At 36.9% G+C, this 25,317-nt stretch overlaps 1 protein-coding gene across 1 annotated transcript in view; it reads left to right on the top strand.

Moving 5' to 3' along the window:
- MMP16 (matrix metallopeptidase 16) overlaps nt 1-25,317 on the top strand; it is a 283,386-nt gene that overhangs the window by 224,854 nt on the left and 33,215 nt on the right. Inside the window, exon 7 of the mRNA XM_010952046.3 lies at nt 17,564-17,702. Coding sequence (XP_010950348.1) covers nt 17,564-17,702 — 139 coding nt within the window. The remainder of the gene's footprint in view (nt 1-17,563; nt 17,703-25,317) is intronic.

Here is a 25,317-nt window from a genome sequence, read left to right as displayed (position 1 = left end):
ATATATCTAAGGCCTGAGACAAAAGACCAAGAATTTAAATTGCTTGTTTTTTCATACTAGTTTTGCTTATTTTTAAAACACCAAAACACAAAAATGGCAGTGATCCTTTGAAGAAAGAAGAAAGCAGAAAATTAAATTCTCAATTTTGTTCCAAATTGCCAATGGCATTTGAATTGGAAATAAGGATCCCAGAGTGTTTAGTTCATTTTAATACAATGCAGCCAAGTATGGCTTTTTTTTTTTAAGTTATTTTTATTACTAATTCCATGAATGGTACATTTCTTCCATAATACCCCAAAAGGATCCTAAGATCCTTTTGTCATTCCTAAGAAGCAACCTACAGTCAAACCCATTAACATTTGTTTATTGAAACTTATAAATTATCCCAATAGCCATGGTAAAATGTCTCTAAAAGTCCTCATGTCAGTTCAGATCAGACTCAATGCTAAATGAGTTTGTATCAAACTCAGAGACAACTTTTTTTAAACTGAATTTTCAAATTTTGGATAAGAGACTAGAGACCTGTTACAATAAATATTGTCCAACAATGTAAATAAACAAATTTTGGCTTTTTCTTTTTTAACGTCAGCAATATTTCAAGAGCAGCATTATTTATTGTTTCAAATTCTTGTGAGCTGGAAATAGTAAAAAGTTGTGCACTTGAAGTTTAACAAGCTGCAGTTGGCTTTTTTATACCTCTCTCTTATTTACAGCTCTGTTTCCAGTGCCTAGCACAGTACTCAGCTTTTGGAAGTGAAAAAAATTCATTACTATTAAATGAATTCTTGATAATCAGTGATTCAGGACGTCTATTGAATGCTCAACTACTAACTTGACAATATTATTCAAGACGATACTGTCAGGGACACACTTTTCATAGAATCATAAGATAATCAACAATAGATGCATGTTTAAGAGAGACACTCAGTTTTGAAGTGTACTTTAAGACAGCAGAAAATCCCCTTACAAACAATACTAATTCATCAAGAGAATTTTTGTTGTTGTTTGTTCATCTTTCAAATGTTTGTAAATAGGTTAGCTGTTCCCATGAATTATCTTGTAAATTTTAGCAGACTTGGAAACTTGTCATCTCCCCCCATTTTAACTACAACTTGATGCTTAAACTGAAAGAGGTGCCAAGTGATCTTTCCCCATGGTATGGATGGGGAACTAAGGCTGTAGACATAAATGACTTGCCCTGACACACCGGAAACCAAAGCCAGAGGCAACAGTCAAAGCCAGAACCCAAGGCTCTTAGTTAGTCATTACTCCCTAGCATGCAATTTTGTCCTATGTTGCTAGTGGCGGAAAGAAATTAAAAACAAAAAAATCCTCTGGACATTTCAGTCTATCTATAATTATAATAATTACAATAAACTTACAAAAAATTTAAGGCAATTTTCAAGGCAAAATTAATAGAGCTTTTTCCTTTCAATGCCTTTCAGCAAACTGTTGCCTTCTTTTCCACCATACCACTAACCATCGCCGGTAGTGAAATATTAATGTACTGTGAAATCTGCAGAGCTCTGCCTTTTATTTTTGTACCTAATCAACTCTGTGTTATAATTTTGTAACCATGCGGCCCACCCTGAATTACAGTTGCAAGTTATATGCATTCATAATATGGAAAATACCACGAATGAAATAAGCCTTTTGAAAGTGGTTAGGAAGGCCAAAGGAGGAAAACTGAAATCCTTTTGACAAGCAGTTTCTGAAGCTTTTGACAAGCAGTTTCTGAAGCTTTAAGGGCCTTTTTCATGTTGGCTCACAGAGAGGCTTTGCATAACACACCAAATAAAACCTCTTACTGCCGCTGCAGTACAAGGCACCAACAGTTTTTCATGAGACCTGGAAAGAAAATGGACAAACTTTCCTACTGCTGACATTTCAGTTTGAAATAATGTTTTTCAAGTGTTGGTTAAGGGAAACAAAGACATAACCTCGTCGGGGATGTATTGCTGGTCAGTGTCTACCTGTGTTGTTTCCTTGGGAGCTGTATATTGCAGTGTCATAAATATTTTGTAAGATATTTTATAAATTACAAAAGTAAAGTAACTTTTTTAAACCCTGGATCTGTGCTACATAAACTAAAGAACAGCTAGAACATAGGAAGAGGGAAAAATGTATTTTTTTTTCTTTCAGTGAACCTCATGTTTTACAATTTTTGTCGATGAACAACTCTGAAAATAATGCCATAGCCCATCTTATTTGGCATTAAAAAATAATATTAATTAGGAGAGAAGTTAACAATATCATTAGTTAATAGTGTTTTTTCACCCTTCTAATTACTATCAATCATTTTGGATTTTTTTAATACATTAGTCTACAAATTAATAATAGTTTAAAAATAATAAACGATTGTGGTAGTAATTATATTTGTCAATCGAATCAGTGGGTATCTAGCGTGTATCTGTTCCTTGCAAGGATTCTGTTGCATCAAATAAAAGAAACCACCATAGAATAGTTATTTTACAGCTAAAGCATGCTGGTGGCAAAGAAATAAACATAATTATGCTACATTAAAAATATACTACCCTGATGCCCCCCAAACCCACAATGTACGGGTATGTTATGTGTGAAATAAAGAGTTCTTTCTGTTATTTCCAGTAATACACTCCACCTTGACCTAAGCCCAAGACAGACACACCTTATATGAAAAAAAAATGTTATGGTAGTTCATATTAAAGTGAGAATTCAATGTGGGTTTTGAGCAAACTCTGACATAGCATGTAGAGACTGTTTCCTTAAAGGTCGTAATTCTGTATTTCCAACATGAAACATTTATAGCATCGTTGAAATTGCTAGTATATACATGAGAATAAAAGGGAAAATCACCATTTAAGTTTGTGTTTTGTGTTCAGCTATAACTGAGACACTCATGAAAGAATTTATAACACTTCATTATTTGTAATCTGCTTATTCGGGTAAAGCCGAAAATGATGTCTCCTCTGCTATTCAAAATGCCATTTGGACATTATTTAAAATATCATCAATTATTTTTATGATTATCTTAACTTTTTTAAACTCTTTGTTTTAAATTTCATTTGTGAGAAATGCAAAGAGCAACCAAAATCTGGATGCAGAGGAAACTGAAGTTTGTGTAAATCAGAATTGCTTGACTCTGAGATGTTGAAAATGTCCCGGAAGGAGGCCAGCTGTCATCAGTGGTGAAAGGTGCACTGTTTCCGTGTCTAGTCCTTGGGTTTATGGGGCAGGCTGCCTCCGTGTCTCAAGCTCTAAGCGACTCAATTAACAAACTAAAGTCACGAAAGACTAGCTGATGCATGAGCTAAAAGACAACTTACCCATTATCACAATGAGAGTGTGAATTACGTATTCTCAAAAAAAAAAAAAATCTGCATTGTAAGCCATATTCTAATCAGAAAGCTGCTTGGGAAGCAGTTGGACAATCTCAATGGTGTTCCTGGGGCCATCATTTTTTGATAGCTTGATACTGTCACTGTTATTGCTAGCACGTGGTTGAAATTGTGCGTTGTTATGTGTTAAGCTTTCAAGACATACACTCCTTTGTGTAGTACTGACGTCCTCCAGACCAAAATCTGCCTATTTGTACCCCCTTTTCTAGACAATGTGCAGTCTAAATTGTCCATTTTCAAAACTTCCACTTATACAGAATTTCGTTAGAATATTTAGGACCTGAGACTTAAAGTACCTTTGACATCCTTCAATAGATTTAGATACATCCTCAGCCTCCCCAAGAGGTACTTCACCATCTTTTGAGTGAGTTACTGCTACATACAATTGATCTATTATAGGCTAACTTCTTATTTAACTTTCACAAAAGTATATAATGTGTACAATTAACTTAGAAGTTACTACATTTCCAACATAAAGTTTGGAAAATATTAATGGCAAAGATCAAATTGGGAGAAAAAAAGTAAATATATTTTTCTTTGAAGAAATGCTTTTATATTTCAAAAAGGAATAATTCCACCATGAAATACTAATCACCATTTCTTACCCAATGCATTTATTGATTTATTCATATGATAAATATTTATAAGGAGCCTGCCTTTGCCTGACAGCTGTCTAGGAGCTGGGGATATTGCAGTGAACGTCCCCCAAATTCTTCTCTTACAACGAGCTTTATTTTGAGTAGAGGAAGAAAGAGTCAAAAATCAAATGAATACACCTAAGTGTATAAGGCATGAATACACACAATGCTTAAAATGAAATCGTAATAGATAGAAGTTGAGGGGTTGAGACAGGTGGGAAGAGGGCTACTGTGATTTGCACGGTCAAGAAGGGTCTTTCTGAAGAAGTGACATTTTAGATGAGGTTGAAAGGGCAAAAGGAACCAACAAGGCAAAGATACAAGGGAAGAACTTTCCAGTTAGGGCTACAGCTAAATAACGTTAAGTTTTTGCTAAGATTCTAAACAACAACAACAACAACAACAAAATTCTGAAAGTTATAGCCATGGTGCGTCTGCCTGTACCACCACAAGTAGCATTTCCACTGACATCGCCAGCGTAATTGGGGAAACACTCCACGTTCTGATCAGTAGTTATGTGTTTCTGCTGAAGTCTGGCTCGAGATACACTAGCGCTGCAGGACTATCTCAGTCAACATCCTCCCATCGTCTTGAGCCACTACTGCATTTAGGACTTTATTTTATTGGCAATATGGCAGTCTTGAAACAAATCAGGATGTGGGGAAAAAATCACAACAGCCATCAAGGACTAAAGCAGTACTTGCAATGCAGTTGATGTTGATGCAAATGCTCTATGTACATGAGCGGTCCAGCATGGCAGCCACTTGAAATGTGGCCAGTGCAACTGAGGAGCTGGTTTCTAAAGTTATGTTTAATTAACTTAATATCAATAGTCTCATAGGGCTGATGGCTATCATTTGGACAGAGCAGATCTAGAGAATTAATTGTAAATAATTTATCTGTGTCTCGGACCATATAAATTCATTTTTTTTTTTAATTCTGAACCCACATCTTTGGAGCATGAATGAGAAGCAAAATGGAATTTTTATATCTTCATTTGGAATACACAGGTTAAAAGAGTATCTTAAACACAGTGTGTGTATAACAAATTAGTCATGTTGCTGCTCCTCCACCTTCTCGGTTGTTTTTCTGTGGGCACAGGCTGAAATATAGTTCTCTCCTCTCAGTGGTTTTGAAGGTAATGGTGCCACACCCAACACAAGGAAGACATGAACCAGAACGCTATGCACAAAGCTATTACATCAAAGAGAATTAGCCTCTATTCCCTTGATGTGTTTTGTGTTCACACTCATAAATTTCACTATTTCTAACCAGTGAGAAACAGTAGTGACAGAATCTGAGTAAGGAAGAAAACATCTATAATGATCTTCTGGGGAAAACATAGGTACTATTGGTGGTGTCTCTCTCCTCCTAAAAAAGAAAAGAAAAGAAATAGTTTAACAAGAGTGAATCATAGCATAGAAATGTTGCAAAGTAAAGTTTATCTATATTTTTATTGGTCATTAATAGTAGAAAAAAATCTGATTTTTTTATCATACAAATGGCTATTTTGTTTAATTATGATAACTGCTTGCTGTTAACCTTAAAAAAATGCCCTGTTGAAATCAGCTATGAACGTATATTATGTTCACTGAGCCCCCAAATGAAGTTACTGTAGATTTTTCTAAAAACTGAAGTTTGAAAGGTTAACAGGAAAGAGGAAGAAAAACCTTTCCAATTAATAAGATTTTCCAGAAAATATTGATATCTTTCATAAGTCTAACTTGGAAGATGAAATAAAATATATACACTTGAAAAAAATATTTGGCAGCAATGTTTTATATAAACTGGATCACATGAGACATAGTCAAACCACAAAAATTATTTCAATAGTATCCAAGGTCATCTTTTTTTAACACAATTTTAAAGGTTACTTTACATTTACAGTAATTACAAAATATTGACCATGGTCTCCATGTTGTGTATTACATCCTTGTGCTCATCTTACACCCAATAGCTTTTGTATCCCATTCCCTCACCCCTACACTACCCCTCCTCCCCTATTGGTAATCACCATATCTCTGTATCTGTGTTCTCTATATCTGTGAGTCTGCTTCTTTTTTGTTATATTCACTAGTTTGTTGTGTTATTTTTATTCCACATATAACTGATATGATACCATATTTGCCTTTCCCTGTCCAACTTATTTCACTTTGCATAATGCCATCCAAGCATCTATGTTGCTGCAAATGGCAAAATTGCATTCTTTTTATGGCTGAGTAGTATTCCACTGTGATATTTTCTTTATCCATTTGTCTGCTGGTGGACCTCTAGGTTGCTTTCATATCTTGGTAATTATAAATAATGCTGCTATGAACATTGGGGTGCATATATCTTTTCAAATTAGTGTTACTGTTTTGTTTTTTTTTTTTTTTCAGATATATGGCCAGGAGTGGAAATGCTGAGTCATATTGTAGTTCTATTTTTAGTTTTTTGAGAAACCTCCATGCTGTTTAACATAGTGGCTACACCAGTTTACATTCCCACCAACAGTGTACAAGGGTTCCCCTTTATCCGCATCCTCACCAACATTTTTAATTTTGTTGTTTTTGATTATGGCCATTCTGACCAGCGTGAGGTGATATCTCATTGTGGGTTTGATTTATGTTTCCCTGGTGATTAGTGATTTTGAGCATCTTTTCATGTGGCTCTTGGCCATCTATATTTCTCCTTTGGGAAAAAAAACAAAGTCTGTTCAGGTCTTCTGCTCATTCTTTAATCAGGTTTTATTTATTTATTTATTTATTTTTGATGTTGTGCTGTATGAGCTGTTTGTATATGTTGGATATTAATCCCATATTGGTCATATCATTCGAAAATATTTTCTCCTATTCATTAGATTGTCCTTTCCTTTTGTTCATGGTTTACTTTGCTGTGCAAAGGCTATTAAGTTCAATTAGATCCCATTTGTTCGTTTTTTTGCTTTTGTTTCCTTGTTTTAGGAGATGGATCCAGGGAAATTTGCTGCTATTTATGTCAAAGAGTGTTCTGCTGAAGTTTTCCTTAGGGGTTTTATAGTATCCAGTTCTACATTTGGATCATGAATCCATTTTGACTGTATTCTTGTATATGGTGTTGGGGAATGCTCTAATTTCATTCTTTTACATGTAGCTGTCCAGGAAATTAAGGAAATTTCCTTAATTTCTCTTTCTGCTACTTCATTGTTAATGTATAGAAATGCAGCAGATTTCTGTACATTAATTTTGTATCCTGCAACTTTACCAAATTCATTGATGAGCTCTGTTTTTTTGTGGTGGCATCTCTAAGGTTTTCTATGTTTAGTATCATATCATCTGCAAACATTGACAGTTGTACTTCTTCCTTTCTGATTTGCACTCATTTTATTTGTTTTTCTTCTCTGATTGCTATGGCTAAGACTTCCAAAACTGTGTTGAATAAAAGTGGCAAGAGTGACCATCCTTGTTTTGTTCCTGATCTTAGAGGACATGCTTTCTTCAGCTTTTCACCATTGAGTATGATGTTAGCTGTGGTTTTGTCCCATATGGCCTTCATTATTTTGAAGTATGACCCCTCTATGCTGGCTTTCTGGAGAGTTTTTGTCATAAATGCATGTTGAATTTTATCAAAAGCTTCTCCTGTATCTATTGAGGTGATCGTGATTTTGTTCTTCAGATTTTTAATGTGATATCACATTGACTGATTTGCAGATCTTGAAATATTTTGCATCCCTGGGATAAATCCCACTTGATCATGGTATATGATCTTCTCAATGTTTTGTCGGACCTGGTGTGCTAGTATTTTGTTGAAGATTTTTGCATCAGAGATACTGGCCTGTAATTTTCTTTGGTTGTGATATCTGTCTGGTTTTGGTACCAGAGTGATGGTGGCCTCATAGAATGAGTTTGGAAGTGTTTTCTCCTCTGCAATTTTTTGGAATAGTTTCAGGAGGATTGTTGTTAACTCTCACACAAAAGCTTAAAGGCACCAGTAAGTAAAATGATTATTTTCTTTAACATTATCCCTTTAAATGTTAATTCATTTTCATTCAGTTAAAGTAGTATTTGCATCACACAATAATCAATAACCAGCTTTTTAGGAATGGATTATGGTATCAAGTGAGATTCATCTGTATTCATAATGTCTATTAAATGAATTACATTTGCAAACTCTTTTTTTAACCACACCATAGAAATCAAAGAAGATTGAAAAGAACTGAAATCTTGCAAAAAAAAAAATAAATAAATAAATAAATGAAGATTTATTTCTATCTTCAGATAGTAGCAGAAGACAGAGAAAAAATTAAATTGTTCAACTAAGTGAACTGGTTTTCTTTCTTCACTTCTATGTGAATTTGAATCCTCGTGAAGAAATGCAGGCAGGGTACAAATGACAAATGCTGGAGAGACTGTGGAGAAAAGGGAGTCCTCCTTCACTGCTGGTGGGAATGCAGTTTGGTGCAGCCACTGCGGAAAACAGTCTGGAGATTCCTCAAAAGGCTAGGAATAGACTTACCATATGACCCAGGAATCCCACTCCTGGGCTTATATCCAGAAGGAACCCTACTTCAGGATGACACCTGCACCCCAATGTTCATAGCAGCACTATTTACAAGAGCCAAGACATGGAAACAGCCTAAATGTCCATCGACAGATGACTGGATAAAGAAGATGTGGTGTATTTATACAATGGAATACTAGTCAGCCATAAAAAAGACAACATAACGCCATTTGCAGCAACATGAATGTCCCTGGAGAATGTCATTCTAAGTGAAGTAAGCCAGAGAGAGAAAGAAAAATACCATGTGAGATCTCTTATATGTGGAATCTAAAAAAAAAAGAAAAAAGAAAGAAAGAAAAGAAAAAGACAAATGAAGAAAATACAAAACAGAAACAGACTCATAGACATAGAATACAAACTTGTGGTTGCCGGGGAGAGGGGGGTGGGAAAGGACAGACTGGGAGTTCGAAATCTGTAGATACTGACAGGCATATGTAGAATAGATAAACAAGATTATACTGTATAGCACAGGGAAATACATGCAAGATCTTGTAGTAGCTCACAGTGAAAAAGTATGCGACAATGAATATAAGTTTGTTTATGTAAAACTGAAAAATTGTGTTCTACACTGGAATTTGACACAACATTGTAAACTGACTATAACTCAATAAAATAAAATTAAAAGAAAAAAAGAAACGCAGGCAGGGTAACATATTCTCAACTATTCCTGAGTTTTCAACTATACCCACAAACATGTAAGTTGTAAATACAGACAGCATAAATCACATGTTTGAAATACGTGTGGTTGAGCAAGGAGTAATTTTCCCTCTTATTTAAGTGGTTTACATGAACTCACTTTTCTTTTTTACTACTAGGAGACAAATTTCGGTTACTCTTTATATTATTTGCGATACTGTTTTGCTCACTTGGCATCCTCACTCTGGGATGTGTGTGTTTCATTACTTAGAATTTACTGCTTTACCTGAGACAAATGCCTTCTTCTCTCCAGTCACTGCGCTAACGTGCTCGTCTCCCAAAATCCCCGGTGCTTTCTTTTCTAACATCTGCCCGACAGCTGGGTCACAACGCTGTACAGCTTAACGCCAGACCCTTCCAATTCTACATTTATTTTTATTTAATTTCCTCCTGATTTTAGTCCTTCATCTCTATACTTGTTTCCTTATATATCCTATTTTATTGACCTGGCGTTGGATGTCTCATCAAAATGCTATCTTTCTATTTTGTATGGCATTTGTGTGCAGTTGCTTCGAGGATTGTCACTTTCCTTGTGTTAGCACCTCGCCCTCCTAGAGCACCCATCCCTGCCACATACCACTGAAGCTCCTCCTAGTCACCAAATCTTACTTCCCCTTTCTCCAAAAAAGATGTCTTCTCTTGCCCACCATTACCCTCATCCTGATGGAGTGTAAATTTTTTGTACCTTCCTTTGGTATGATGTGTTAATTTCCTTTTCTATAGTGCCCTTAAGGTTTACCTATGAAAGCCAGTTCAACACAGGCCTTCCTTACCTTCAGAGGCTGCTGAAATTCCTCTTAATTCATGAATCTTCCAGCCAAGTGGAGATACACCATCTCTTTTATACAAAAATATTACTATGTTAAGCTCCTATACTTTCACAAACCAACACTTACATACATTAGTTTTTATTTAATCTTCTGTCACTAGATTCCTTATTGCTTAGAATAATTTTCAAAACTTACTAAACCACATCAATAGTTGTCTAGCTCCATTATTTGGTTGAGTGATTAGGAAACGTATTTACTTGTATTTATTTTGGAAAAGCTTCTCTTTTTTATTTTTTTTTTCTTCAACAGTAAGCAAATATTGACAGAAATGAACCAGTAGCCCAAATGCTTTCCATTTGCTAGTGAGTGTGATATTCTGACTTCCCTAGGACTGCTTTAGAACTTGATCACTATTTTCTTGCACATCAAGCTGTTTGTTGAGGACTTTCTTTTAGTTTAAGGAAGGACAGTTACCTTTTGAACTCCCTGTTTAAGTAAATAAACCACAGCAAAGCAGTGGAGGCAGCAGGGATGTTTTCAAGAGCATATTAGCATAAAGCAATTAGGTGATGCTAATGGGGACTAGTCTCTCCTGTTATGGCAACAACTGCTCTGAACTCTGAAACAAAGTCACTTAGGAATCTTTCAGGGTTTTTTGCTTTGCAGTTTCTTGGGAATTCTCCACTCAATCTAACCTTATCTAGTAGGAGCAAACCTCTGATTCAGCAAAGGGCTTTTACACCTAATTTGTTGACAAGTAACTTTGTGTCCCTTTGAAAGAAAAAAAAAGTTTCCCTCTAGCACTTTGCCTCCTGGGCATCCTGCCTGCCTTCCTCCCTCCCCCGTTAGGCTTTTGCACCTGCTCAGAACTTTTGCATGGAGTCTGTTGATGATTTTATATTTGTTCAGTATATATATATATATTTTTTGAAGTATAGTCAGTTACAATGTGTCAACTTCTGGTGTGCAGCACAATGTCCCAGTCACATATATACGTACATGTATTCATTTTCATATTCTTTTTCATTAAAAGTTATGCAAGATATTGAATATAGTTCCCTGTGCTATACAGAAGAAACTTGTTTTTTTAATCTATTCTTATAAATAGTGGTTAACATTTGCAAATCTCAAACCCCAAATTTATCCCTTCCCACCCCCTTTCCCTGGTAATCATAAGATTGTTTTCTATGTCCGTGAGTCTGTTTCTGTTTTGGAGTTGAGTTCATAAGTTCATTAGTGTTCCCCTCCCCCCCCTTTTTTTTTAAGATTCCACATATAAGTGATATCATATAGTATTTTTCTTTCTCTTTCTGACTTACTAGTGTATTATTCCTAGGGCTGATTGCTCTACTTTCCACATTCTTTCAGCTCAACAAGTTTCCTCCATGTAGCATGGTGAGGTCTGGGGGAAAGAACATGACTAACTGAAGAGGAAGTCAAGGAATTAATACTCCACAGCTCTAGCTCAGCCCTTGGTTCTTCTTGTGTCATGTCGTGAAGCATCTCTTTCCCCTTCTTTACATCATGACCGCGTTGTGGCACATCGGTCAGTACCACAGTACAGGATGCAGCGGGAAAAAGAAGGGTCACCTACAGGGCAGGAAGAACCCTTGGGGGATAGAGGCATCTTTTAAGTGAATGTCTCAGGAGGTGTTGAAGCCTGAACTGAGTCTTAAAAAAAGAAGGAAGGAAGGGTAGAAAGAAGGGAGGGAGGGAGGGAGGTGTGGAGGGAGGGAAGGAAGGAAGGGAGAGAGAAAGCAAATGATAAGGATGCTCATGTGGATCATGTAGAAACAGGCTGGCAAGTGGGGGATTTCCATATAGTGGTCTAAGTACTTTGGTGGATATTGGATGCTGTAAGGGCAGTAAAAAGGAGCTAGGCAAGACTTTCTGTGGGGACACAAGCCAGCCAGGCCCCCTACATCCAGGCCAAGGAAGAGATTTGCTCATGTGTCTCTCTCTCACTCCAGTTTTCTCTATCTTTGTACACTTTTTTAACACATAGTGCCGGGCATTGTTCCAGCACTGAGGAGTACAGAGTTTGAATTAGATGAGGTGCAGGCTACGATGAGAGACAGGTGAGCAGAGAAACAAGACCATTTCAGAGAACAATAGGTGCTGTGAAGAAAATGAAACATGATGAGTTGATAGAAAAACACTGAGACAAATTGAAAAAACTCAATTGAATACACTGCCCTATCTCTGTACCATGAGTAAAAAAATAGCCTTCTATTTTATTCACCAGGAACATAGTTTTTTTTTTTTTTATTATTATTGTAGATGAGACGTCTTTCTTCAGGTCAGAAATAAAGGGATGGTAATTCTTAATAAGTGTGCTAATGGCACAGCTGTTTCCCAGCCCATTATAGTTAACTAGACGGTTGTTCCCAGTTTATGGAGGCACTGCCTTTTGAAATTAGCTGTTTGCCTCTGCTTCTCTCTGGAATGAATGCACATTCTTAAAGAGTTCATGTTTTTGGAATCCAGTTCAATGCGAGGAGTGAAATCTTCTAAATTTTTTCAACACTCAATATGGGTATTGAAATTTAGGTCACTCTGCCAATAGTCATGATCTTCAGATCCCAAAGGAGGGGGAAAAAACCGAAATGTCACAGTCCTGTGTGTTACAATCATCCAGTTTGAGGCTCCCTTCCCTGAAGGCAGTGTATTGATGAATCATTTTTGACTAACTGCTCTTTTCTTCTTTGCAACCATTGTGAAATGGTTTCTGAACAAGAGTAGATGAAAAAGGAAACAGGAAAAAAAGGATATAAAGACCCAGAAAGAAAACAGTGCTGACACATATGCAACTTTTACTTGCTCAGATCTCTCTGTCTAGTAGGGCTTAACCACAATTAGTAGAGCAGCACCTCGTATATAAACAAAATAAAATGCAAATATTTCTGTTATTCTATTGTGTATGAATAATTATTAATTTGCCAGTTTTAAAAATTAGTATTATAGTCAACAGGGAAAAATAAGAGGAAGAGAAAAAACATTCCAAATGGAGCAAACTGCGTCAGAGAAGTCTTGAGGAAGGAGAGAGCTTGTCTCTATCAAGAAACTGGAAGGAAGCCCATGTAACTGGAGCACCGTGAGCACAGGGGAGCCTGCCCGGGAGCTGGGCAGGGGCTGGAGGCTGGGCTGAGTGTGAATTTCTTCAGATGCAGTAGGAGGCAAACCATGGCTTTGAGTTGGCATCACAGCCATCTCAGTGAAATTCAGCGGCAGCTGGAGTAGGATGGTGACAGTGGTGATGGCAAGAAATCAAGAGATGTGTGATGCCATTTGAGAAGTGGGGAGGACTAGAGGAAGCCGGAGAGGGCTGGGACCACAGAGGATGCCTTCTGGAGGTGTTCACGCTGAGACACGTGAGACGTTCACAGATTTACATCAAGTTGTTGGTTCGATAAACAAATCTTATATGTTAGAAGAGAAGTACAAGGAGGTCAGTTCTACTAATTTTTTTTTTGAAGGCCTGAAAATAGATCAAAAACATCATCATCTTCACAGATGGCAGGAGATAGTATAGTTTTTCTGTACAGTTTTCAGCAAACAACACGCAGATTATAAGCCAGAATTTTAAAGACACTAGAAGAAAAGCAAACTGAATTTCTCTTGTATGTGACTGTGCCATGCTGCGTACCGTGTGATGCTTTGTGAACTTGTTGTTTTCATGAAAAAAAATGGTCTGTCTGGGTCCCATACTGCATGGAAAGAAATTATCTGTTTTTTAAACCCCAAAATATTTGTATCTGAAGTGAAATATTGGTGTTTGGGTAGGAATCTATTTTTAATTTTTAAGCATGGTGTGTTTTCCTAAGGTGACTTGGCCAGTGTGCTAGCTGTGATTATTTTTAGTGTATCCTCTCCCCTCCCACCCTTTCTATAAGGACTGTAGCCAGAAGCCAGAGACAAGATACAAACAATAAATTTAGGGCTCTGTAGAGGTGACTCCTCATTCTTCCCCTTTACATCAAAGGCCAAAACAAAACCTACATTGTTTGGAAAGGTGAAAATGTTTTTTTTTTCCCAATCCATGGTTCAAAGTCCTTTATACATTACATCCCTCTAGAAGACGAAATGTGTACTAATCATTTGTCTTTTCAAGTAGGCTTTTGTGTTCTTGTGACTCCCACATACCTTTTGGCTTCTAAAAAGAATCACTTACCTTTACTTTGCCCTTTCCTTCTTAACTTTTATTTTCTTTCAAGAAATGTTTATTGAGCTTGTACTATGTGCAAGGCATTTTTCTGGAAATAGGGAGCCATAAGTAAACAAGAGACAGACCTGTTTGCCGTCATTGGGATTATATTCCAGCAGAGAGAATGAACAATAAATAAGGAAAACATGTAAGACAGTGATAAATGCATCAGTGAAGAAAAAGCAGGGGTTGGGGGGATAGTGAAAGCAGGTATGGATGGAGTGAGGGGCTTCAATCTTAGATAGCTTGGTCAGAGAAGGTTTCTTTTGGAAGGAAAATTGGTACCAAGACTTCAATATCATTTAAAATATCTTCTCTCTGCAAATGAGTCACAGGCACTTTTTCTGAATTGGCAATCTGTGATGACTGTAGTCTGCATTTACATCCTCTGTAACAACACTTGCTGAATTATTTGTACCATTGCATCCTGCTCAACAGAGAAGTTGTGGATAAATTGAATGGAGTCAAAATCTGAACATCCACAATTTATACGACTCTCTGCCAGGGCTCCTGTCCACGAGAAACAGTCATGGATTCGCCTGTGCTTCCCCATTGCCTTGAGAACTTTTGCCAATTGACTGCTTATCTTGAGGAAGAACTTCATTTCTTCCTTCCTTAGTGGCATGTTGAGGTTGGGTTCCTATCTCCAGAATGCAGCCTGTTTGGCCCAAAAACCCATTGGCCCTGTCTCAGTGAGATGCTAGCAATGTGGAGTGCTTCTCTGAGAAAAAATGGAATATAATCCAGGATTTTCCATTCAATTCCTTCCTGTTCTTTGGCTTAGAGAACGTTCTGTTTCATTGTTCCATAAATAATCACGGTCAGCTTTCTTTGTCGGAATCCAGTAGTTTTTTTCGCCATTTATATTTATTAGTTTAGGATATATATTATGATAATTTAAGAACATTTTATGTGGCGATTGGCCTGATTTTAATACCCAGGCAAAAACCCTTGTTACAGATAGACCAAAATGCTGTTTTTCTTTGAAATCAACAGAATATCACCTGATCACATACTATTCCCAGCAAATCCTGGATTTTCATACATATTTTCTTAGCTCAATCTTTTCATGAAATAACTTTATATTTTAAAATCAGCTTATTGTATCTCATGCATGTGGCTCAAAACATTTATTAATTCAGGCTACCTGCTACTATGAAGATTATCAACATCAAGTTAATAATATAAGGAGATGTTAGAGGGAAAGAGAACCAAAATATGACTAAAATTTGAATGAGATAAGGAACAAGGCAAACTGTAAACAGGATTATAAACCAGAAAAATATGATAACAACTTTCAATATAATTTTAGCAGTAACAACCAACAATTTTAATGCTACTAAATGCCAGGTCCTCAGAAAGTTCTTTGAATTAATCAGTAATCAGTAATCATACTATATGTCAGGTATTGGTAATAACTCAGCGAGTAGTATCTCAACCAAGGTGACACAGTTTTTAAGGGACAGAATAAGAATAGAATGTGAACTCCAAGTCATTAATTAAGCTATTCCCTTTATTTATAAACAGCAAAGTTGATAGAGAAGACAGTTGATTATAAGGAGAATAAAGTACAATTATTCAGAGGTTACTCAAAAAATTTTAATATTTTAAATTAATTTAGTTGGGGAAAAGGCTCATTTTTATCATATTGCCTGCAGTCCAAGAGTCCTTAGTAGATTATGTATGTGTGTGTGAATTAAAATGTGGATAACTGACAAACCCTAGGGAATCAGTTCGGGCTAACCTGTTCTTAGTCAAAACCCTGGGAAAGCTGTATAATAAATGACTTATTAATATCTCAGCTCAGGGAGGAGAGCAGAGAAGAGTTGAAATGGAAGTATTTTTGTGATATACACTTATCTAAATAGTACAGATATATAACTTACAAGTGAAGCAATGCTTGTAAATACTGAAATTTGAAATGAAGTAAAATAGTACATTTATTGGAAACTAACTTTTAAACATACCTAGTTTCTCTAATATTAAAGCACTTTGGATAGTCTCTAAATTATTGTAAAATTTTTAATAGAAAATGATTTGACATCAACAGATACACCTTTGGGGGAAGATGTGTTGCCCCTTAGTGAGAACTGATGGTGAAAACTATTGTGTTAGGCTAATTATTAACTCAACAATGTTTATAAACACCTGTTATGATGCAAATCATATACATTATTCACTAGAGATAAGAGAAAACATATCAAATATAAAATAGCCTGTGCTATGATCGAGTGAAGTAGAGGCTATTGTGGGAGCGAATAGGAAGGAGAGCAATTGACCCAGATTGGAATCCACTGCGTTGATTTTCCTTCAGGATGACTTTGTTCACATAAAGTGACCGTATAATTTATGGTCTAAACCAGGACACATTTGAAGGTGAAAGAGGATTCTGGTGATAATTACACAAGATCGTGGGTGTAACATGGGCATACCAGGAGGCATGGCGTCGCTAATTCATTCCAACATTTTACATAAGGAGAGCTTGCATATGTCTATAAATACAAAGGTGCTTATGTGTCCGTATGCTGCTCCTGGCAAATGGAAAGCTCACTTAATTCACAAATCTGGCATGGAATTATCTGTGCGATCTCTGTTCTTCCATCTACAAAGCCCTGGAGATAACGTAAAGTGCTAAGATTAAGCATTGTTACGTTACCTTTTTAACCACAATGTATGGATTAGACTTCGGGTAGTTTACTACAAGAGCCTTCATGATCATTGTGGGTAAGTTTCTTTGACTTTTTTTTTATGGAGTTATAGTCAGTTTACTATGTTGTGTCAATTTCTGGTGTACAGCACAATTCTTCAGTCATACATGAATATACATATATTCATTTTCATATTTTTTCACTGTGAGCTACTACAAGATATTGAGTATATTTCCCTGTACTATACAGCATAAACTTGTTTATCTATTTTATATACACCAGTCAGTATCTGCAAATCTCGAACTCCCAGTTTACCCCTTCCCACCCCCTCCCCCGGCAACCACAGATCTGTATTCTATGTCTGTGATTCTGTTTCTGTAATACTACTCAGCCATAAAAAATGACAAAATAATGCCATTTGCAGCAACATGGGTGGACCTGGGGATTAGCATTCTAAGTGAAATAAGCCAGAAAGAGAAAGAAAAATACCATATGACATCACTCATATATGGAATCTTTAAAAAAAAAAAAAGACAAATGAACTTATATATAAAACAGAAACAGACTCACAGATGTAGAATACAGACTGGACTGTTTTGATGTAGGACAGCAGTAAAGGTGCTGGCTTAGCTTTGAAAGCCTTAAACCTTCGCACAGGGAGATTTGTGGGAGGCCTCACGTTTGCTGAGAGATGCTTCTGTTTGCTTTGCAGGACCAGTGGTTTTGGCGAGTGAGAAACAACAGGGTGATGGATGGGTACCCCATGCAGATCACTTACTTCTGGCGGGGCTTGCCTCCTAGTATCGATGCAGTTTATGAAAACAGTGATGGGAATTTTGTCTTCTTTAAAGGTAAGGAATGTTCCCCATGTCTTGCTCCATTGTATTTTGGTCATTTTTTCCCAAGACCTTGTTGAACACATAGAAATGAATAAGTAAAACCTGGTGAGTGAGGTTAGGTAGCTAATTCATTTTGTAAAATGAACTACATATGTTCACTACCAATATAAATGAAATAAAATCAAAGATAATTTTTTAATTCTCAAATTTATGTTTCCTCTTATGGTATTCTGATTTATAAGTCAAATTTAGGAGCATTGTGATCTCTTAGTATTTTTAGATTTGGCCTAAAAGCACCAGAAAATAAATAAACTAATTAGTTAATTAATTAATTAATTAAAAGTCATTTTTCTATTAATTAAGGGTTTGGGGGCTTTTTAAAGAGTATGTGGAATTGCTTGTGGTTTTTATGCAATGAAATCTATTTCACATCTTATTTTCATATGTAATTTCTTAAACTTGAGTCAGTCAGTTTATGTTTTGACTAAGTCTTATCATCTGAGTGACAGATTTTAATTGCACAAGGATTAATGCCTGGCATGCAAAGGTGAGACTACCTGGTAAAGTGAACTTAAGTCAAGTGACTGGTACTCCGTCTTCAGAACTCACTATCATTCAAAACAATGAATCTGAAGTCTGTGTTGGGGGCACAGGGAAAAGACACTGGTTGAGCTGGAGGATTGATATCATGGTGAGGGGGAGAATGAGCTGATCTGAGGAGAACTGGGCTGTAGAATGAACATGATTGAATGGATTACCCAAGCACCTCCAGGACTGAGAATAAGCTTAGACAAGGACTGAAGCTGAGGGAGAAGAAAGAGGATGAAACAAACAAACAAACAAAAAAAGCAGTTATTCTCAGGATCAGGCTACAGGTGTCTGCAGTAGCGATGAAGGTAATGCAAACATAAGGCTTAAGGACACTTGGGATACTTTAAGTGAGGTCCGAACTACCCATGTGAAATGGAAGTATATACTTAGAATTTATCTTAACAGATCGTAACTTGGGAAAAGAGAGGTTAAAGGAACACAATAGTCCTGCGGTCACACTGCCAATTTTGAGCACTTACTAGCTGCTCGAACTGGACAGTTGCTCAATTCTCTTTGCCTCAGTCTCTCCATCTGGAGAATGAGGTTACTATTAGTCCCCACCTCAGGATCAGTTTGAGGAGTAAATTAATGACCAAGTGTGAAGGGGTTGGCACCTACAAGCCCTCAGTAAACATCAGCCATTGCTCCTGCTGGTGTGATCACTGTCATTATTATTATTATCAATATTACTGCCCCCCTGCTCTTTATAATGAGTGACATGTCCTGTCCCACCGTGGACAAAGGAAGGATGCCTAAAGGTTCTAAATCCTAGCGGCATGATGTTTGGAGGGAAATTACCCTCCCCTACACTCTTCTTTGGTCGCATGTGCAGTAGCAACAACAACAACAACGACAACAGCAAATGAAAGAATAAGCCCTAGGTAGCCTACAGCTAGAGGGCTGTCCCAGGGGACCCCGTCTCATCACAGCATCAATCGTGCCCTCTGATGAAACTGCCCGAGGAGAAACTGGCGCAGTCACAAATCAGTGTTCCCACGATTCTTTATTGCCTCGGGGCCTTCGCACTTTTATTCAGTGTGCCTCCCCTCCCTCCCTCACTCTGGAAGGGCTCGCTGCTTTTCATCTTCCAACTGCCAGCATGAAAGGGACCTCCCCAGGGTGTCCTCCCTGTCCACACCACTGACACCCTCCACCTCGCACGCAGCACTTGTAACATTTGAAATTGACTGCATTCTGATGTAAATTTCATGCAATCTGGATCTTGTTTATATTCTCTCACACACCACTGTATTTCCAGTTCCCAGAGACAGTGTTCGGTGCATAGTAGGTGCTAAACAAACGTTTTAATAAAAGCAAGATAGTTGCATTCTGATTGGACTCAAAAGGGTATTTCTTACGATGGTAACAACAGGGACAACTTTGTCTCTTGTCACATAGTTACTAAACTTTTAGAATTTAACTTGTCAGCGGTCTCTTCTGACCTACTGTCAGTATCAGGAAATGTCTAATCTTAGAACTTTGCCACTCCAAGGGCCCAGCTGTGGTGCTTCCTTCCTCCAGTTTACTCCCCGCATTACCTTCAGATAAACCTCCCCAAACACGTTATAAACAGGTAGCTCCCTTATTCCAAACATCATTTCTTATTCAGAGGGAGCCAGAAGCGCTGGCTATTTCCAACAAGACTACCCCCTTCTCTGGTCTTTAATCTCACTATTGGCAGGAGAATTAAGAATTCCAGAACCCTGGGCTTTGGATGACACCACCATGTTCCTACCTTTATCACAACAATCACAATCAGGATGACTGTCTCAGCTTTGCCTTGATCTCCTTATGGCCTTTATCACCTCAAAGTCTAGATGATCAGATCATCTCTCATCCCAAGACCATCATCCCCATCTTGCTCTGTGGATGAGGAGACAGTCAACACCTCATTTCTAGCACTCTGTTTCCCTTACTCTGTTTAATTTTCTGCATACCATCTGGCAAACTGTATGTTTCACTTACTTGTTGCTCATCTGTATCCTTCTCACTAGAATGTCAGCTCCTGAGGGCAAGATCATCTCTCCCTTGTTTTTTTTAAAACATAACATTGTATCCCCAATCTCTTAAACCAAGAGTTGAGAAACTTTTTCTGTAATGACCAAATAGCAAATATGTTTGGCTTTGAAGCCCATACCGTCTGTATTACATTTCCTTTAATTTTTTTCAACCTTCGAAAATGTAAAACCTCTTCTTAGATCATGGGCCCTACGAAAGCAGGCAGTTTGTCCTAGTTTGCTGACCTCTGTATTAAACAATGACAGGACTGCAGTAAACACTAAACTAGTAATTGTTGAATGAATGAAGAATTCAGTTCAAGTCCTCATCTGTGTCTGTGTTCACAGCTCTATTCAACTTGGTCTAGCCCATACCAGCCGTATTGGACAGCTGTTACCAATGGATTTAAGTGTTATTCCTCTTCAAGTTGTACTTTTTTTGGCTCTCTTTCCTTTTGTTTTCTCTCTCCTTGTTTTTCCTTTATGTTTTTCTCTTCTTCTAATCCAGTCTATACAAGGGTACTTGTACTAAACTAGCTTTGTCTTTTATTCCTTCTACCAAACTAAAGTCCATGTTGATACACAAACTTACTTAATCATGTATTTCCCAAAAGTACTTTAGTGTTAGCCTTGCTTTCTTCTTGCATGAGAATTTGAAGGTGTGGATATAAATATAAGTACAAATGAATGTTTAGCTATTAAGTATAAATACCATCTTAGTAATGTAAAAATCAACGTAACATGTCATATTCAGGTGAGCTTTAATAAATACCTTAAGAAGAATTAGAAACTGCTGGAGACAATAAAAACTTCATATTTTTGTATAATTTACATAATTTTTAAACTTTGAGCAAAATTATGCATGTGTATGTCATATGCGTGAAATTGTCAGCACATAATCATAAAAATGGATATAGATTGTCCTCCGTAGATGTGATCAGTTTTATATTCTTAATAGAATTTTATTGCTTTTTATATATAAAAGTGAAGTATATCAAAAATACACCAAGGGTGGCTTCTGTTTCTAGCCAAGATGTAGTAATAGGAGTCAGATTTATCCTCCCACCTAAAAGCACCAAAAATTGGACAAAGCATATGAAACAATGATTTTCATGATACTGGACATCAAGAAACAAAGGCAGTGAATCCTGAGAGTTAAGAAACAAAGAGAAGTAAGCCCAGAAAGTGCCTCAGTTTCTGCTCTTATAAGAATTTCCAGGCTGTGGCCCGTGGTATGGGAATGCAGGTGGAGTTTGGAAGATTCTCTCAGTCAAGAAGACAGAGCTGAGAGCTATGGGAGAAGAAGGTGGCCACAGTTCACGAGACAAAGGAGTGCCGAGGAAGGAGCTGCACTACGTGAGCACCCAGAGGTTAGCAGAGGAACCCCCAACAATATGGGAGACAGAGCTGGTCAGCTGATGTGTGTAAGGAAACGAAGTCTGGAGAAAGACTCATGCAATAGACACAAAAGGGGCAATGCCTGACACTGACATAGGGCTGGCAGTACTTGTTCCTAGCAGCCACGGGCTGTCCACGGGCCCTGGACAGGCTACTGAGAAGAGTTTTGCCTCAGCAGTTGGGAATAATGATCCTAGAATGAGTACTCATTCCATCCTTCCTAACCAATCTTACAACACTCGAAGTACTCAGATTGTTTCTATGTAACAGTCCTGGAACAAAGCTCAGGAATATTTATAGGAATACAAAATTATTCACCCAACCAGGTAAAATTCACAATATCTGACTTTCCCCATAAGACCAGAAACAAGACAAGGGTGTCCACACTTATCAATTCTAATCAACATTTTACTGAAGGTTTTATTCAGTGTAATACCATTGCACTCAGGTATTTTCCCAAGACAAATGAAAACATTTATACAAAGACATCTACACAAGTACTCAAAGCAGACATATTTGTGACAATGAAAAACTAAAAACAATTCATATATCCTCAATAGGTGAATAGGATAAATGAGCTATGGTATGTCCACATAATGGAATACTACTCAGCAGTAAAAAAAAAAAAAGGATGAACTACTGATTCATCCTACAAATGGATGAGGCTTAAAATAATTATGATGAGTAAAAGAATTCAGACAAAAAAGAGTATTGCTGTATTGTTATATCCATATAAAATTTCTAAAATGTGCAAATTAATCTACAGTGCCAAGAGGTGTCTCAGTGTTTGCCTGAGGACCAGTGAGATTGGGCAGGAGGGAATACAGAGGGGCATGAAAAAACAGTTCAGGATGATAAACATGTTCATTATCTTGATTATAAAGATATGTTGACAGATCTATACATGTGTGGAAACTTAAATTATATATTTTAGATATGTGCTATTTATTGTGTGTTAATTATACCATAATAAGGCTTAAAAAAAAAGCTTTGCTAAGCACATCAGTTTATGTTGGAATAGTTTAAATAAATATTTTACAAATTTAAGTATATTGGTGACCATGGGTAGTAAAATTTTATTCCTTCATTTTTCCACAGTGTGTTAATTATGAGCATCCAAATTAATACTATTCTGGTTTCAATCCCTTACTTAAACCCAGGGATAATGAAGCAGGGTGTCCCCTAATACCAAAAATGCCTCATTCCCCAGCATCCTCTCTTCTTGATTGAGATTCCACTGCTATTGAGAACAGTAACATGAGAAATTAACTAAGTCTTAATGTAGAATGAACCCATGTACTGTAGCTATCATACTTAAAACATTATATAATGTTACTGCTTACAATGATTATATTGTATTTTCTAATAAATGTTTATATTGAAAATGACTATGTACAATATTTTGATGTCCACATTTTGAATAATTAGATCTTTATTATTTTATATTGCTTATTGTGTTCTATTTTTGCTCTCCATTCTAAGTTCCCTGGTCATATTTTTGTTTACTTTCTATTTATGCTTTACTATTTTTATCACATATTTTGGCATAAAGAAGCAAAGTATAAGTAAGTAGATAAATATTTTAAGGAATTTTTTTCAACCTCACATATGTAGGATTTCTGTTTGTTTGGTTTTGTTTTCCCTTATGAAGCCAGTTCTTAGTATATCCTTTCCCTGGTCAAGACGTTACTCAGTGTAGGTGCTTATGTCTGAGCGTAAAGCTGGATGCACAGACCTCAGGCCTTTGTCACTCAATGCTAGCTGGCATCATGGTTTGGTATACGTGACTGTCACCTGGTACACCTGCTGCTGGTTAGACCTGTGGTGTCTAAACAGACTCCCTTATCCTTCTACTCAACATTTGGCAGTGAACTGAGTCACTCTTTTATTGATGCCCAAAAGTTGGTTTATTTTACTGGGAAAGCCCCAGAAATAGGAAACATATCACACCCCAGGGAAGTAATATGCTTTTCTCCAGCAACTGAATGTACTACACCCTTTGTGCTAGTCAGCTGTCCTCACGTCATTCAGAGAAATCCCGTTTAACAGAGCAATGTTTTGTAAGCACGATCAAGCCAGATGTTTATATTCTCAGTTACTAGTCATGTCCGGATTGAATGATTATGAGCCAATAACATAAAAAATTCTATGTTAGAAATTGAGCTGGTGCAATCTCCTTCAAGTACGGGACAACAATTTAAAAGCCATCTCCCAGTGTTGTCCAAATCAGTAACAGTCAAGATCAAGTAGTTGACAGGTTGTCTCCAAATTCATATTGTTGCTATCGTTTAATAACTTCAAGCAGTACTTATCATTCTATTTGACAGCTTTGTTCCAAGAGGCAAAAGTCATATAGAAAAGAAACTAAAGTATCTGAGGCAGAAATGAGGAGGCTAGTAAGGTGTGGGAGTAAGAAAGGCATATAAAAGACGTGTATCAAAAGAGAACTGTCTTAAATACGTGGCACTGGAAGATGGCAAAGAAAAGAACTGTTTGCTTGAGAAATGGTTTATGTGACTTGCATTATTTCTTCATTTCAAATGTTCATAAATCAGCAATTTCTTTATGATGTTTACAAATCACCACTCTTGAAAGGTTAAGGAAGTGCTAATGAAGTTCATTTGAAGTAGAAATACATTGTTTCTCACATAGTAAAATGGATAACCTAAACGAGATCTTTTATTTTAAATAGATAATGGAATGATTACTTACATCTCTGTAGAAGGTAATGGAAAATTGATGCCTAAAATGTTACACTAGATTAAGAAATTTACATTCAGTGGCCTCGGTACACACATTAATAGTTATATAACATGTACACAGGTTACTTGCTTGAATTAAATACATTCAGAGAATTTTAATATTACTGTCTGTATTTTATATTGACATGAAATGACCGTCTAAACCAAATGGTCAAACATTTAATATTTGAAAATCTCCCTTGTATTTTAGCTCTACTTATTTATGATTATTCAAAAAGCCTATGGTATGTTTTTATGATGGCTGTTTTTAATTTCTACTGCAATATTTTCCTATCAGTAATATTGTGCATCTGATTTTTCCTCATTATCAACAACTTGTATCACATCCTTTTATTTATTGTATTTGAGTACTCTGGGAAGCAAACAGTAAGATAAAGTTATGGGTAGGAAGGTAAATCTTTGAAAGATAAAAGGGGAGGAGACAGGACTGGCACAGAGTCTTGGCAAACCCAGTGAGGAACTCCTGAGCAAAGGTTGCCTGTCAGAGGAGTCCCGAATAGTGCAGAAGTGGCCAGAATCTAGTATGTGCTGTGCTCAGTCACTGCCTGGAAGCTGCCCCAAAAGCGCATAACCTGACCAAAGGCACTCAGTTGACTCCTTGGCCAACTATCGGATCCAAAGGCATTCAACTGAATGGCCAGTTCTTTCTTCAAGGGAGATCTAAGCTACCCACCTCAGTGTCTGCAACATTTGCACATGTGTTCAAAATTCTCTATTTACTTGATAATATTGCAGGACCAGGAAAAATAAATTCTGGTAACAGAAAGTCATGTGACCTCCAGAACTGGGCATTTATTCAAATTTCTTGTGTTGCCTACCTATAAACAATATAAAAATTAAAACTTAATCCAAGTGACGGGTGCTGCCATCAATCAGTGT

Source organism: Camelus bactrianus, chromosome 29 (genome assembly GCF_048773025.1).
Source record: "Camelus bactrianus isolate YW-2024 breed Bactrian camel chromosome 29, ASM4877302v1, whole genome shotgun sequence".
Lineage (NCBI taxonomy): Eukaryota > Metazoa > Chordata > Mammalia > Artiodactyla > Camelidae > Camelus > Camelus bactrianus.
Note: the sequence above shows the minus strand (reverse complement) of the source record. Positions and strands in the feature narration are given on the sequence as shown.